We start from the raw sequence: 17,107 nt of genomic DNA on the forward strand, positions 1-17,107 counted from the left end.
ATACTCTGCAAACATCAAGTACAATAACGCGGTAAAACTCCACTACTCCAATAACTAGATACTTAAACTCCAATACAATTCAACGAGATCTCCGATCTGAACTCAGTGCTGAACAACTCCCCTATATATACCCCCCACTGTCTATAAATAGACCATTACATCAGCATACATAATGAGTCTGGAACTTACTACAAATTTCTAGAATGTTCCATTACCTTCTATTGCCTCCTACAGTGTTCTATTACCTATTCAACCAGTTTCTAAACAAAATCTAAAATATTCCACCCAGACACAGTACGGTTCTAGAACATTCTCAGTGACACGGAAGTGGTAAAAAAGTCGTATGCGACGACTATAATATAGATTTGCCCAGAATGGCGCCAACAAGATTTGAAAGCCAACTGTTTAGTCAAAACCTAAGTACTGTAGAATACTTTATTTTCGCTTGGAATTTATTTTCGCTATTTTCACTGAAGGGTCGACTCCAGGAAAATAAAATCCAGCGAAAATACTTTTTTCCTATATTTCACCTTAAACTCATCAAAAATCAGTGAAAATAAATTCCACACAAAACGTCCAAAAAGCCTTTTCAGCGAAAATTAATTCCAGCGAAAATAAAGTATTCCACAGTAGTTAGCCAATTTGCTGATAATATATGTAATATCAGACAAGTAGTTGTGCTTATTCACAAATCTTGAAAATACATGCAATTGTGTTTGTGAATGTGGTGATAATCTCGCTCACTTGGATTACTCATTTTTATACATTTCAAAGCACTGTGTTCTTTGATGCTATTGGTTAGAACTACGTTAGATTGTCGCTCATGGAATGGGATGCTTTCAAACCTTCACAAATAAGAGAATTTGCTTCTCATGAGATTTTCATCGCTTATCAATGGTTCATATATAAATGATTATGAAATTTTCATACCCAAATTATATGATTTCTTGGTAATGTTTATTATTGATCCTATTTCCAGCTTGTGGAAGAATATGACGTAATTGTTAACTGTTCTGGACTTGGTGCTTATTCATTGGTAGATGACACAACCATGTATCCAGTCAGAGGACAGCTCTTAAGAGTATGTGTTCATATTACAAAAATGCATGTATTTTTGACTCGTGTGTGCACACAATGCACACAATAGACAATAGGGGTCTCTGCAGCGAGTGTGTGGTACCAACTTTGTAACAACTTCAACTTAACTTTACACCGACCCTCACTATTATCATAATTTATATTAATATTTAATTGAATTTAAGTCAAGTTTGCATAGCTTAGGTTTAGTAAAAGGGAGGGTTTGGTTTAATTAATACTAATGTAGTTGTACCATACCTACCCCCTTTACTAAACTTAAGCTTTGAAAACATTTCTATGTTCAGTCACGGGATATTCAACTTTTATTTAATTAAACTTAATTAAAACGCAATTCTACATTGAATTGCATTGTAATTGAGTTTAATTAAATTCCAATTACTCATTTAATCACAACATTTTTGAAATTTTATTTTAGGTAGAGGCACCTTGGGTGAAACACTTTGTTGCATTTGATGACTTTGTTTATTACATATTTCCTGGGTAAGTTTTCCTATTTCCTATAAGTTTTGTTTTTTAAGCAACAATAATATAATCTTTATTATAGCAGAAAAGAAATTACAATTCTTTGGTTTGTAAATATAAAGTATTTTTCATGTTGATATGAATCGAATAACTGAGTCGTTATGTTAGTGCTTGTCATTTAGTAATAGCATTGTTTATGTATTCGATAACATGTTTAAGCAGAGATGGCTCTGTTTTGTTTAAAATCATTTTGAATTTGTCTATGTAGTTCTCTGCCTTTCATTTGTATATATTTTTAGTCTCTGTTTGGATGCAGTCCAAAAACGGGGATTTATGGATTGACCTCTGTGCGTCTGGACTGATTCAAGATGGCTGAATGGCGGCCATTTTGTGCTAAAAAATCATCAAAATCAAGCATTTATGAATGGATTCTGTTAAAACTTGGTACATACATTCAACATTATGGGTTCCTGGTGAACGTCATATCATTTTTCAGATCGGATTCAAAATGGCTGACTGACGGCCATTTTGTTTTAATGGAAGCGCTTCCAAAGCCATATCTCTGACATATGGTTGACTGATTATGTTCAAATTTTTTATATTAAATATACATCATGTTATAGATATAGAGATATATTCAAAATGGTCAACCGATGGCTTTGACGATCGGATACAAGATGTCAATCATTTTAATGTTAAAAAAACATCATAATCAAACATCTGCTTCTGACATGTTTATGCCCCAACTATATCACTATAAACAAAACTATATATCTTAAATTTGATACCTAACGGGGACTGTGCCATGCATGGCTTGTTTGTCTGAATATTTTGTTCTATGCTCTGTATACTTGTATATCATAATGACACGATGTCATACCATGTATTAAGTCAATGACAGATACTAAATTTGGAATGAATGGATGAACATCAATGAGGGGGGGCAAGGGTTATTTTCGTTCAACGTAATTGCAATATTTTTTTGTTCGTACAACGTAAATACAAAAAATAAATTCCGTAATTCTGTAATCACAGGCTAGACGTACAACGTAATCAATCAAATATTTTTTTCGTACACTGTAAAAATGTGTAATTTTTCTCGTACGTACAAAAATTCACATCCAAATAAAAAAATCGTAAAGAATAATCCAGGGAAATTACATTTTAGAAACTGTAAAACGACTAGATGACACAATTCACTACAAAATTGAATGTCAAGACGTAAAAGGCCCTCTAACCGAATGAAGAGCATTATGAGGGTAATATGCGCATGCGTCTCTTCACACGGCGCAGCAATGGCGGAGAATTTGAGTCAGAGAGCTCTTCGGGCCATTCAATGTTCCATTTGTTAACACTGTAAACTGTAAAAACGTCTTTTTTTTCTTCGTAAATTGTGAAAAGCTCTTTATATTCCGTAAAACCGTACCAGCTAACCCCCTTGCCTCCCCTCATCAATGCTGGGAATGTCATTGCATGAGCAAACTGGGGATGTCAGTGAGCAAACAAGGGAACAAACTGAGGATGCCAGTGAGCATAATGGAGATGCCACTGAGCAAACTGGGGATGCCACTGAGCAAACTGGGGTTGTCAGTGAGCAACTGGGGATGTCAGTGAGCAAACTGAGGTTGTCAGTGAGCAAACTGGGGTTGTCAGTGAGCAACTGGGGATGTCAGTGAGCAAACAAGGGAACAAACTGAGGATGCCAGTGAGCATAATGGAGATGCCACTGAGCAAACTGGGGTTGTCAGTGAGCAACTGGGGATGTCACTGAGCAAACAAGGGAACAAACTGAGGATGTCACTGAGCAAACCGGGGATGTCACTGAACAAACTGAGGATGTCACTGAGCAAACTGGGGATGCCACTGAGTTAACTGGGGTTGCCACTGAGCAAACTGGGGATGCCACTGAGCAAACTGGGGATGCCACTGAGCAAACTGGGGATGCCACTGAGCAAACTGGGGATGCCACTGAGCAAACTGAGGATGTCACTGAGCAAACTGGGGATGCCACTGAGCAAACTGGGGATGCCACTGAGCAAACTGGGGATGCCACTGAGCAAACTGGGGATGTCACTGAGCAAACTGGGGATGCCAATGAGCAAACTGGGGATGCCACTGAGCAAACTGGGGATGTCACTGAGCAAACTGGGGATGTCACTGAGCAAACTGAGGATACCACAGAGCAAACTTGGGATGTCACAGAGCAAACTGGCGATGTCACTGAGTAAACTGGGGATGTCACTGAGCAAACTGGGGATGTCACTGAGCAAACTGGGGATGCCACTGAGCAAACTGGGGATGCCACTGAGCAAACTGGGGATGTAACTGAGCAAACTGGGGATGCCAATGAGCAAACTGGGGATGCCACTGAGCAAACTGGGGATGCCAATGAGCAAACTGGGGATGCGACTGAGCAAACTGGGGATGTCACTGAGCAAACTGGGGATGTCACCGAGCAAACTGGGGATGTCACTGAGCAAACTGGGGATGCCAATGAGCAAACTGGGGATGCCACTGAGCAAACTGGGGATGTCACTGAGCAAACTGAGGATGCCACAGAGCAAACTTGGGATGTCACAGAGCAAACTGGGGATGTCACCGAGCAAACTGGGGATGTCACCGAGCAAACTGAGGATGTCACTGAGCAAACTGGCGATGTCACTGAGTAAACTGGGGATGTCACTGAGCAAACTGGGGATGCCACTGAGCAAACTGGGGATGTCACTGAGTAAACTGGGGATGCCACTGAGCAAACTGGGGATGCCACTGAGCAAACTGGGGATGCCACTGAGCAAACTGGGGATGCCACTGAGCAAACCGGGGATGCCACTGAACAAACTGGGGATGCCACTGAGCAAACCGGGGATGCCACTGAACAAACTGGGGATGCCACTGAGCAAACTGAGGATGTCACTGAGCAAACTGGGGATGTCACCGAGCAAACTGGGGATGCCACTGAACAAACTGGGGATGCCACTGAGCAAACTGGGGATGTCACTGAGCAAACTGGCGATGTCACTGAGTAAACTGGGGATGTCACTGAGCAAACTGAGGATGCCACTGAGCAAACTGGGGATGCCACTGAGCAAACTGGGGATGTCACTGAGCAAACTGGCGATGTCACTGAGTAAACTGGGGATGTCACCGAGCAAACTGAGGATGCCACTGAGCAAACTGGGGATGCCACTGAGCAAACTGGGGATGCCACTGAGCAAACCGGGGATGCCACTGAACAAACTGGGGATGCCACTGAGCAAACCGGGGATGCCACTGAACAAACTGGGGATGCCACTGAGCAAACTGAGGATGTCACTGAGCAAACTGGGGATGCCACTGAGCAAACTGGGGATGCCACTGAGCAAACTGGGGATGCCACTGAGCAAACTGGGGATGCCACTGAGCAAACTGGGGATGCCACTGTGCAACTAGGGAAGTCACTGAGCAAACTGGGGATGCCACTGAGCAAACTGGGGATGCCACTGAGCAAACTGGGGATGCCACTGTGCAACTAGGGAAGTCACTGAGCAAACTGGGGATGCCACTGAGCAAACTGGGGATGCCACTGAGCAAAATGGGGATGCCACTGAACAAACCGGGGATGCCACTGAGCAAACCGGGGATGCCACTGAGCAAACTGGGGATGCCACTGTGCAACTAGGGAAGTCACTGAGCAAACTGGGGATGCCACTGAGCAAACTGGGGATGCCACTGAGCAAAATGGGGATGCCACTGAACAAACCGGGGATGCCACTGAGCAAACTGGGGATGCCACTGAGCAAACTGGGGATGCCACTGTGCAACTAGGGAAGTCACTGAGCAAACTGGGGATGCCACTGAACAAACTGGGGATGCCACTGAGCAAACTGAGGATGTCACTGAGCAAACTGGGGATGCCACTGAGCAAACTGGGGATGCCACTGAGCAAACTGGGGATGCCACTGAGCAAACTGGGGATGCCACTGAGCAAACTGGGGATGCCACTGTGCAACTAGGGAAGTCACTGAGCAAACTGGGGATGCCACTGAGCAAACTGGGGATGCCACTGAGCAAACTGGGGATGCCACTGTGCAACTAGGGAAGTCACTGAGCAAACTGGGGATGCCACTGAGCAAACTGGGGATGCCACTGAGCAAAATGGGGATGCCACTGAACAAACCGGGGATGCCACTGAGCAAACCGGGGATGCCACTGAGCAAACTGGGGATGCCACTGTGCAACTAGGGAAGTCACTGAGCAAACTGGGGATGCCACTGAGCAAACTGGGGATGCCACTGAGCAAAATGGGGATGCCACTGAACAAACCGGGGATGCCACTGAGCAAACTGGGGATGCCACTGAGCAAACTGGGGATGCCACTGTGCAACTAGGGAAGTCACTGAGCAAACTGGGGATGCCACTGAGCAAACTGGGGATGCCACTGAACAAACTGGGGATGCCACTGAGCAAACTGAGGATGTCACTGAGCAAACTGGGGATGTCACCGAGCAAACTGGGGATGCCACTGAACAAACTGGGGATGCCACTGAGCAAACTGGGGATGTCACTGAGTAAACTGGGGATGTCACCGAGCAAACTGAGGATGCCACTGAGCAAACTGGGGATGCCACTGAGCAAACTGGGGATGCCACTGAGCAAACCGGGGATGCCACTGAACAAACTGGGGATGCCACTGAGCAAACCGGGGATGCCACTGAACAAACTGGGGATGCCACTGAGCAAACTGAGGATGTCACTGAGCAAACTGGGGATGCCACTGAGCAAACTGGGGATGCCACTGAGCAAACTGGGGATGCCACTGAGCAAACTGGGGATGCCACTGAGCAAACTGGGGATGCCACTGTGCAACTAGGGAAGTCACTGAGCAAACTGGGGATGCCACTGAGCAAACTGGGGATGCCACTGAGCAAACTGGGGATGCCACTGTGCAACTAGGGAAGTCACTGAGCAAACTGGGGATGCCACTGAGCAAACTGGGGATGCCACTGAGCAAAATGGGGATGGCACTGAACAAACCGGGGATGCCACTGAGCAAACCGGGGATGCCACTGAGCAAACTGGGGATGCCACTGTGCAACTAGGGAAGTCACTGAGCAAACTGGGGATGCCACTGAGCAAACTGGGGATGCCACTGAGCAAAATGGGGATGCCACTGAACAAACCGGGGATGCCACTGAGCAAACTGGGGATGCCACTGAGCAAACTGGGGATGCCACTGTGCAACTAGGGAAGTCACTGAGCAAACTGGGGATGCCACTGAACAAACTGGGGATGCCACTGAGCAAACTGAGGATGTCACTGAGCAAACTGGGGATGCCACTGAGCAAACTGGGGATGCCACTGAGCAAACTGGGGATGCCACTGAGCAAACTGGGGATGCCACTGAGCAAACTGGGGATGCCACTGTGCAACTAGGGAAGTCACTGAGCAAACTGGGGATGCCACTGAGCAAACTGGGGATGCCACTGAGCAAACTGGGGATGCCACTGTGCAACTAGGGAAGTCACTGAGCAAACTGGGGATGCCACTGAGCAAACTGGGGATGCCACTGAGCAAAATGGGGATGCCACTGAACAAACCGGGGATGCCACTGAGCAAACCGGGGATGCCACTGAGCAAACTGGGGATGCCACTGTGCAACTAGGGAAGTCACTGAGCAAACTGGGGATGCCACTGAGCAAACTGGGGATGCCACTGAGCAAAATGGGGATGCCACTGAACAAACCGGGGATGCCACTGAGCAAACTGGGGATGCCACTGAGCAAACTGGGGATGCTACTGTGCAACTAGGGAAGTCACTGAGCAAACTGGGGATGCCACTGAGCAAACTGGGGATGCCACTGAGCAAAATGGGGATGCCACTGAACAAACCGGGGATGCCACTGAGCAAACTGGGGATGCCACTGTGCAACTAGGGAAGTCACTGAGCAAACTGAGGATGCCACTGAGCAAACTGGGGATGCCACTGAGCAAAATGGGGATGCCACTGAACAAACCGGGGATGCCACTGAGCAAACTGGGGATGCCACTGTGCAACTAGGGAAGTCACTGAGCAAACTGGGGATGCCACTGAGCAAACTGGGGATGTCACTGAGCAAACTGGGGATGCCACTGAGCAAACTGGGGATGCCACTGTGCAACTAGGGATGCCACTGTGCAAACTGGGGATGCCACTGAGCAAACTGGGGATGTCACTGAACAAACCGGGGATGTCACTGAGCAAACTGGGGATGCCACTGTGCAAACTGGGGATGCCACTGAGCAAACTGGGGATGTCACTGAGCAAACTGGCGATGTCACTGAGTAAACTGGGGATGCCACTGAGCAAACTGAGGATGTCACTGAGCAAACTGGGGATGCCACTGAGTAAACCGGGGATGCCACTGAGCAAACTGGGGATGCCACTGAGCAAACTGGGGATGCCACTGAGTAAACTGGGGATGCCACTGAGCAAACTGGGGATGCCACTGAGCAAACTGGGGATGCCACTGAGCAAACTGGGGATGTCACTGAGCAAACTGGGGATGCCACTGAGCAAACTGGGGATGTCACTGAGCAAACTGGGGATGTCACTGAGCAAATTGGGGATGTCACTGAGCAAACTGGGGATGCCACTGAGCAAACTGGGGATGCCACTGAGCAAACTGGGGATGCCACTGAGCAAACTGGGGATGTCACTGAACAAACTGGGGGGCCACTGAGCAAACTGGGGATGCCACTGAGCAAACTGGGGATGCCACTGTGCAACTAGGGAAGTCACTGAGCAAACTGGGGATGCCACTGAGCAAACTGGGGATGCCACTGAGCAAACTGGGGATGCCACTGTGCAACTAGGGAAGTCACTGAGCAAACTGGGGATGCCACTGAGCAAACTGGGGATGCCACTGAGCAAAATGGGGATGCCACTGAACAAACCGGGGATGCCACTGAGCAAACCGGGGATGCCACTGAGCAAACTGGGGATGCCACTGTGCAACTAGGGAAGTCACTGAGCAAACTGGGGATGCCACTGAGCAAACTGGGGATGCCACTGAGCAAAATGGGGATGCCACTGAACAAACCGGGGATGCCACTGAGCAAACTGGGGATGCCACTGAGCAAACTGGGGATGCCACTGTGCAACTAGGGAAGTCACTGAGCAAACTGGGGATGCCACTGAACAAACTGGGGATGCCACTGAGCAAACTGAGGATGTCACTGAGCAAACTGGGGATGCCACTGAGCAAACTGGGGATGCCACTGAGCAAACTGGGGATGCCACTGAGCAAACTGGGGATGCCACTGAGCAAACTGGGGATGCCACTGTGCAACTAGGGAAGTCACTGAGCAAACTGGGGATGCCACTGAGCAAACTGGGGATGCCACTGAGCAAACTGGGGATGCCACTGTGCAACTAGGGAAGTCACTGAGCAAACTGGGGATGCCACTGAGCAAACTGGGGATGCCACTGAGCAAAATGGGGATGCCACTGAACAAACCGGGGATGCCACTGAGCAAACCGGGGATGCCACTGAGCAAACTGGGGATGCCACTGTGCAACTAGGGAAGTCACTGAGCAAACTGGGGATGCCACTGAGCAAACTGGGGATGCCACTGAGCAAAATGGGGATGCCACTGAACAAACCGGGGATGCCACTGAGCAAACTGGGGATGCCACTGAGCAAACTGGGGATGCCACTGTGCAACTAGGGAAGTCACTGAGCAAACTGGGGATGCCACTGAGCAAACTGGGGATGCCACTGAACAAACTGGGGATGCCACTGAGCAAACTGAGGATGTCACTGAGCAAACTGGGGATGTCACCGAGCAAACTGGGGATGCCACTGAACAAACTGGGGATGCCACTGAGCAAACTGGGGATGTCACTGAGTAAACTGGGGATGTCACCGAGCAAACTGAGGATGCCACTGAGCAAACTGGGGATGCCACTGAGCAAACTGGGGATGCCACTGAGCAAACCGGGGATGCCACTGAACAAACTGGGGATGCCACTGAGCAAACCGGGGATGCCACTGAACAAACTGGGGATGCCACTGAGCAAACTGAGGATGTCACTGAGCAAACTGGGGATGCCACTGAGCAAACTGGGGATGCCACTGAGCAAACTGGGGATGCCACTGAGCAAACTGGGGATGCCACTGAGCAAACTGGGGATGCCACTGTGCAACTAGGGAAGTCACTGAGCAAACTGGGGATGCCACTGAGCAAACTGGGGATGCCACTGAGCAAACTGGGGATGCCACTGTGCAACTAGGGAAGTCACTGAGCAAACTGGGGATGCCACTGAGCAAACTGGGGATGCCACTGAGCAAAATGGGGATGCCACTGAACAAACCGGGGATGCCACTGAGCAAACCGGGGATGCCACTGAGCAAACTGGGGATGCCACTGTGCAACTAGGGAAGTCACTGAGCAAACTGGGGATGCCACTGAGCAAACTGGGGATGCCACTGAGCAAAATGGGGATGCCACTGAACAAACCGGGGATGCCACTGAGCAAACTGGGGATGCCACTGAGCAAACTGGGGATGCCACTGTGCAACTAGGGAAGTCACTGAGCAAACTGGGGATGCCACTGAACAAACTGGGGATGCCACTGAGCAAACTGAGGATGTCACTGAGCAAACTGGGGATGCCACTGAGCAAACTGGGGATGCCACTGAGCAAACTGGGGATGCCACTGAGCAAACTGGGGATGCCACTGTGCAACTAGGGAAGTCACTGAGCAAACTGGGGATGCCACTGAGCAAACTGGGGATGCCACTGAGCAAACTGGGGATGCCACTGTGCAACTAGGGAAGTCACTGAGCAAACTGGGGATGCCACTGAGCAAACTGGGGATGCCACTGAGCAAAATGGGGATGCCACTGAACAAACCGGGGATGCCACTGAGCAAACCGGGGATGCCACTGAGCAAACTGGGGATGCCACTGTGCAACTAGGGAAGTCACTGAGCAAACTGGGGATGCCACTGAGCAAACTGGGGATGCCACTGAGCAAAATGGGGATGCCACTGAACAAACCGGGGATGCCACTGAGCAAACTGGGGATGCCACTGAGCAAACTGGGGATGCCACTGTGCAACTAGGGAAGTCACTGAGCAAACTGGGGATGCCACTGAGCAAACTGGGGATGCCACTGAGCAAAATGGGGATGCCACTGAACAAACCGGGGATGCCACTGAGCAAACTGGGGATGCCACTGTGCAACTAGGGAAGTCACTGAGCAAACTGAGGATGCCACTGAGCAAACTGGGGATGCCACTGAGCAAAATGGGGATGCCACTGAACAAACCGGGGATGCCACTGAGCAAACTGGGGATGCCACTGTGCAACTAGGGAAGTCACTGAGCAAACTGGGGATGCCACTGAGCAAACTGGGGATGTCACTGAGCAAACTGGGGATGCCACTGAGCAAACTGGGGATGCCACTGTGCAACTAGGGATGCCACTGTGCAAACTGGGGATGCCACTGAGCAAACTGGGGATGTCACTGAACAAACCGGGGATGTCACTGAGCAAACTGGGGATGCCACTGTGCAAACTGGGGATGCCACTGAGCAAACTGGGGATGTCACTGAGCAAACTGGCGATGTCACTGAGTAAACTGGGGATGCCACTGAGCAAACTGAGGATGTCACTGAGCAAACTGGGGATGCCACTGAGTAAACCGGGGATGCCACTGAGCAAACTGGGGATGCCACTGAGCAAACTGGGGATGCCACTGAGTAAACTGGGGATGCCACTGAGCAAACTGGGGATGCCACTGAGCAAACTGGGGATGCCACTGAGCAAACTGGGGATGTCACTGAGCAAACTGGGGATGCCACTGAGCAAACTGGGGATGTCACTGAGCAAACTGGGGATGTCACTGAGCAAATTGGGGATGTCACTGAGCAAACTGGGGATGCCACTGAGCAAACTGGGGATGCCACTGAGCAAACTGGGGATGCCACTGAGCAAACTGGGGATGTCACTGAACAAACTGGGGGGCCACTGAGCAAACTGGGGATATTAGTGTTTTGCTCTCATTTGTGAAGAAATATTTTTCTCTTCTTAGTGATAAAACCATAGCATTGGGTGGAACTCATCAGTACCATGATTGGCGAACTACAAATGATGAAGAAGACTGTAAGCGTATTTTTGAAGAATGTTGTAAATTAGTGCCAAGTTTGCGAGTAAGTAATTCCCCGATATCAACAGCAAGTTTCTTACTAATTTGGTAAAATAGATAAAAATCAAATACTGTTCATTTGCTGAACTGTAGTAAAAAAAAAATAGACTGTTTACATTGATTTCATATGGTGATCACTTTGAATGTCAAAATTTAGACTAGTTTATCCCATGATTCAATATTTTTTTGTAAGAAGGGATAAAGTTCTTGGTCCCCATGATTGTAAATCAAGAAAAATCAAATTTCAATTTCCAGTAAAATTTAAGTACATGTAATCTAATTTGAGGAGAGAATTACATACTATTCCATGAATGCATAAATAGCTTTAATGGAAATTTATAAAATATTCATAAAACATTTACTCGGAAATCTGTGTGCTTCATTCAAATCCAAAGATGCTTTCATTGGCTATAGAAGCTATTTTGTAATGCCCATTACCCATGATTCTTTGCAGGTTCATGCATTTTACTGCTATGCATGTGAAAGATATTCTGTATTTGTGTTGTGATTTGTTCATTGGTAAAATATACTTCATAAATATTTATTTTGAATCATTATTAGTAATCGCTTTGACCCAACACAAAGTGATTATGTGGTTCAAAGTGACTTGGAACAAAATGACATGGGATAAATTGGTTTTGGGACATATTGATGAGAATTCTTTAACAGTTTGCTTGGTCTTTGCTATCCAGGCTTATGCTTGTATATATAAAGATGAAAAGATATGTCATATTTATTGGCATTATTTGCCTGCAATAGTACTGTGGAAAATTCCTGCTGAAAAATAATTATAACTGACTCTAATATAATTGTCAAAAATTTCAGTGTTATTTAAAAATGAGTAGATATAATGGGTTAATTGGTTTGTGTGATTATTACCAACAGAGAAGTAAGCTGATACTAAAACGGGCTGCGTTAAGACCTTGTAGACCAACAGTTAGATTAGAAAAAGAAGAAAGGCTGGTTCATGGAGGAAAAGTAATGAAGGTACATGAATAAATTGGTGTCCAGATTAATCTTAGAAAATCAATGGACGTTTGGAAAAGGGTTTTAAATCAAGACTCTTACTGGTAGTTTGTGTTCCATTCATCCATTCTGTTCTCAGACATGCTTTTACCGATCACACTCAAACTTAACACACAGACCATGTATGATGACTTACATTTGATTAAGTATGACCGACTGGCAGCCATATTTGATCTTCAAAATTGCTAAATTCTGATACTTGAATGTGTCTGGGGCCGTACCTCAGAGATGAACAAAGCGATTTCATTCAAAGTTTATCTCATGGTCATGTATATTGGGTGCATTTTATATTTTTCAGGATCTTGATAAAATTTTCATGCCGATTCCTCACTAATATATTGCCTGATTCAGTTGAAAGGTTATATACTACACTTTTAGGGAAATGTTGGCTGTGTTATTTTGTGACTTGATCAAATTTGTCAAATTCACGGCAATTTTGTCCAATTAATGTACCTGAAATCACAGTTTATAAACATGTCCAGAACCGTATCTTGGAAATATACAAGGTGATTTCTTTCAAGCTTTGTATCAGAATCATACATACTGGGTTACTGGCGCACATCATTTTAACAACTGTTTTTTTTTTCTGAGATGGCGTGCATGTTTTCATTCAAACCCAGTACGATGATTCTACCGGTACATACTGGATTTTGTTTGCACATTACATTTCTTTGTGGTTCAACCAAATATGCTCAGTATATTGCCAGCAACAACTGATTACATCACAGCACTATTTAGCCAAATGTACACCCACAATTCTAGATTGCTACTAGTGAAAGAATTTTGCATTAAACACAAGAAGAGAACTTACCCCAGTAGCATTATCATAACAGCTGAGACACTTAGATTGTTGCAGACGATAAAAAAAAATGAATGACGCTTTCTCTGCTGGAAGCTAATTTTAATTTTAACTCAGGAAAGTTTTCCTTTTTTACTCACTTACTATTTTTATTGTCCTCTTCCGGAGTAACAAAACAATTATTGTCCATGGCTCCGGTCGATAACAGCCACTTGGGGATGATAATTCTTGATATTGGTCTCACCACTGTATAATATTAAAGCGGGAAGGTCGTCACCTGCGCACGCGCAGGAATTGAGTCTCAAGCGTTGTTAACAACACACGCTAAGAATGCAAAGGCTCATGGGTAGACACTTGTTTGTAAACAATGACACGATATGACCTTCTGACGCATGTGTAGGTAACGACTCCCCCGCTTTAAACTAATGTGTTTGATTAATTCGCAGGTTGTGCATAACTATGGTCATGGAGGGGGTGGTATCTCTCTGCATTGGGGATGTGCGCAGCATGCAACTCAACTGGTGAAAGAATACCTACAGGAGAAACCTGCAATTTCAAGTCGACTTTGATAGACAACATACGAAATGAAAATACAAATAGCTAATGAAAACTGTGCAATAATTATAATTTTTTCTGTGTAAATTTAATATAACTCATCAGTTCATTTATTCTGGATCTGTAGTTATTTGAAGACTCAAATGATTTGCCCTTTTCAATATCATGGTTCATACTACTAATTTCCCTACCCCTAAAGTGCCTGTGAAATGGCTGCTATTATCTCGCCTAAAATCATTCATTGGTACATCAATATTATTAATTTTTATGTTTCTAAGCATAAAATATTGTTTTAAAGTGAAAAAATGCATTTCAAACTCGGGTGGATGTGGCTGCAGCATGAGAAATATTTCAAATTTACTTGGATACGAGTAATCATTTTCAACAACAAAATCAATAACTGTCCATTTTAGTGGGACACAGATCTAAAATGGGAAACATTTGAGTGGGCATTTCATAGGCACTCTAAATCTCTTTACTGTTGGACAATATGGCACAATATCTTGAACCCTATTGAATTTCTAAGAAGTCTGTTGTATTAGTTTTTCAGAAGTATGATCATAATGTCAAATTTAGCTGGTAAAAAACCAACATTAGAAAGCACTCTGATCACCTGGTCGTCTTGATTTGCATACAATCTTTTGTTTTATTTTGGTGTTTTTTTCAATAAAACAAAATATCCGGTATGGAAGTGTTTAATTGTGGATGCAAGGTTACCATGAAAGTTGGGTTACTTCAAAATATTTGCAGTAACCTGGTTTTCCCCATTTACACACTTCGATATTTTATTTTATTAAAAAAACACCAAAAAATAAAATAAAAGTCTGTATGCAAGTCTACTGGTACCAGTAGTCAACATGTATTTTTCTGTTTCATCCATTCAAAGTCAAAACCAGGTGCTAGGAATTTTTTATCTAAGTATGATTAGAATAACTGTACAGTGAGCTTTTCTTACTGATACATTGTAACACAATTCGCTACTACTAAAAGTTATTCAGCAATTTGGGAAACAAAATATAAAAAAAAAATTGAAAAAAAATCTGCATTCCCAGAATTCATGTAGTGTATTGAAAGATATGTGTACTGATGAGATTTGCCTGAGTTTTAACAACCAATATCTGTCTATACAAACCACATAGAATTGTGTGAAACACCAACACATAACACACATCTTATTTTCAAACTCAAAGAAAGCTAGAACTTTTGTGTGATTATATTATTTAATTTATATCTTATATTAGGTATAGAAATTCAACAAAAATGCTTTTAATATTCAACAAATTTTCATTTATTTAACACATAACATGCATTAAAATGGCAATTTTTAATTTATAAAAAGATATGGCAATTTTTAATTTTTGAATATATATATTGATAATAATTGGGAAAAAATGCATCGTTCTTTTCTTGCAAGTTTGTTAGAGTGGCCTGTGCTTTGTGTGATGTCAGCAAAGATGACTTGGCAGTGATGGAATTCTTCTGTGAGAGTGAGAGTAATATGATGTCTACATTTGGCAGAATGATAGCACTGTTATTGTTGTCATGGTGTGGTACGTGACATATTTGATGTTACAGATATATGTGAATAATGGACACCATCTGATATTCATTAAAACAGCCACCACTAAACTATAATTTATACGAATAGGAATGTAAATTAATTGTATCTACACGTAGTTACAATACCTTGACATTAGGGTCAAGTAAGTATAAAACATATCAATCTAAACCACATGCTAAGACACATATTTATTTAAATTGACTTTAATAATAATTTTTCAGTTGCACAATTCCGGTTCCAGGTTTTATTGACAACCATGCTTTAGCTTTACTTGTGACAGAATCACAAACCGTGTTTAGTGTTAGCCTATTGAAACTTAACATTGACCGACACTTAAAAAAGCGTGTTTTGTTATACCAAATAATAAAACAACATAAATCGAACATTGGAGTTTGTAAACAGCACAACTGGCATGGGCATTTGCAATAAAAACATGTCATTTTTTACTTCTATGCGTAAAGCACATAATGGGAGTCATTGCAGTTAGTGTGTCTGTATATGTGTGTGTCCGACTGTTCTAGTGATATCTAAAAAACCATATGTTGTTTTTTGATGAATTCAACTTGATGCATACCCGGTATATGCTCTGGGCTGATACGCAGCTTTGATTAAGTTTTGGTGAAAATCCCATGCATATTGATTACCTAATTTGCATGATAATTTTTAGCTGTTCCTTGACTTTTCCACTGATATCTAAAGAACCACTCATTGGATTTTGATGAAACTTGGTATATAGATGCTCTGAACATATGCACAGACCTGATTATTTGTGGGTAAATATCCCATGCATATTAATTACCTAGTTTGCATAGCAATTAGTCAATTTTCAGCTTTTCCACTTGTATCTCAGGTCATTACTAATCATCACATTTCAATGAAACTATATACATAGATGTCATAGGACAATAGATCCCTTTCATAAATCAAGCGCCCTCAAACACTTCCTGTTTCAGAGAGAGGCTAGTTAGTAGGTATAGAAACTTCACTGTCTCCATAGACAAACACAGCAGCTATCCATGAAGTACTGTTTTAAAGGTAAGAAACGTTGTGAATTATGAATTTATTTTCACCCAGTGCTAAGCTGAAAGATGAAGTCTGCATTTATAAGGTTTTCATGTTTGGTTTGTGTGTTTTTTTTGAAAAAATGTCGTAAACATTGACTTACATAGAGTACATCTGCAGACCAAATTTGGGGCAATATCAATATTTTTTATACTGGAAAATACATGTCTACAAATTATGTATTTAACTGTGGGAAGTGCTATTATACAATCAAGAGTATTATTAGTTGTCTTATTCTATTTAATTTCCAGGATACACATTTATTTAGATGATGGCATTGGTATTTAAAGCAAAACGAAGTCCGAAAACGGGGACTTGTAATTCGGTCTTCCTGCGTCCATCCGTTCGTGCTTCTGTCCGGAGTCATATTTCAA

At 44.0% G+C, this 17,107-nt stretch overlaps 1 protein-coding gene across 1 annotated transcript in view; it reads left to right on the forward strand.

Annotated features, from left to right (window-relative positions):
• The window catches only part of LOC102804603 (D-aspartate oxidase-like), a 28,420-nt gene extending 12,972 nt beyond the window's left edge, over nucleotides 1-15,448 (forward strand). The window contains exons 7-11 of the mRNA XM_085493408.1: nucleotides 980-1,081; nucleotides 1,514-1,578; nucleotides 11,617-11,734; nucleotides 12,616-12,717; nucleotides 14,002-15,448. Coding sequence (XP_085349534.1) covers nucleotides 980-1,081; nucleotides 1,514-1,578; nucleotides 11,617-11,734; nucleotides 12,616-12,717; nucleotides 14,002-14,124 — 510 coding nt within the window. The 3' untranslated portion in view covers nucleotides 14,125-15,448. The remainder of the gene's footprint in view (nucleotides 1-979; nucleotides 1,082-1,513; nucleotides 1,579-11,616; nucleotides 11,735-12,615; nucleotides 12,718-14,001) is intronic.
• Nucleotides 15,449-17,107: the final 1,659 nt, after the last annotated feature.

Source organism: Saccoglossus kowalevskii, chromosome 18, assembly GCF_978046115.1.
Source record: "Saccoglossus kowalevskii chromosome 18, keSacKowa6.1, whole genome shotgun sequence".
Lineage (NCBI taxonomy): Eukaryota > Metazoa > Hemichordata > Enteropneusta > Harrimaniidae > Saccoglossus > Saccoglossus kowalevskii.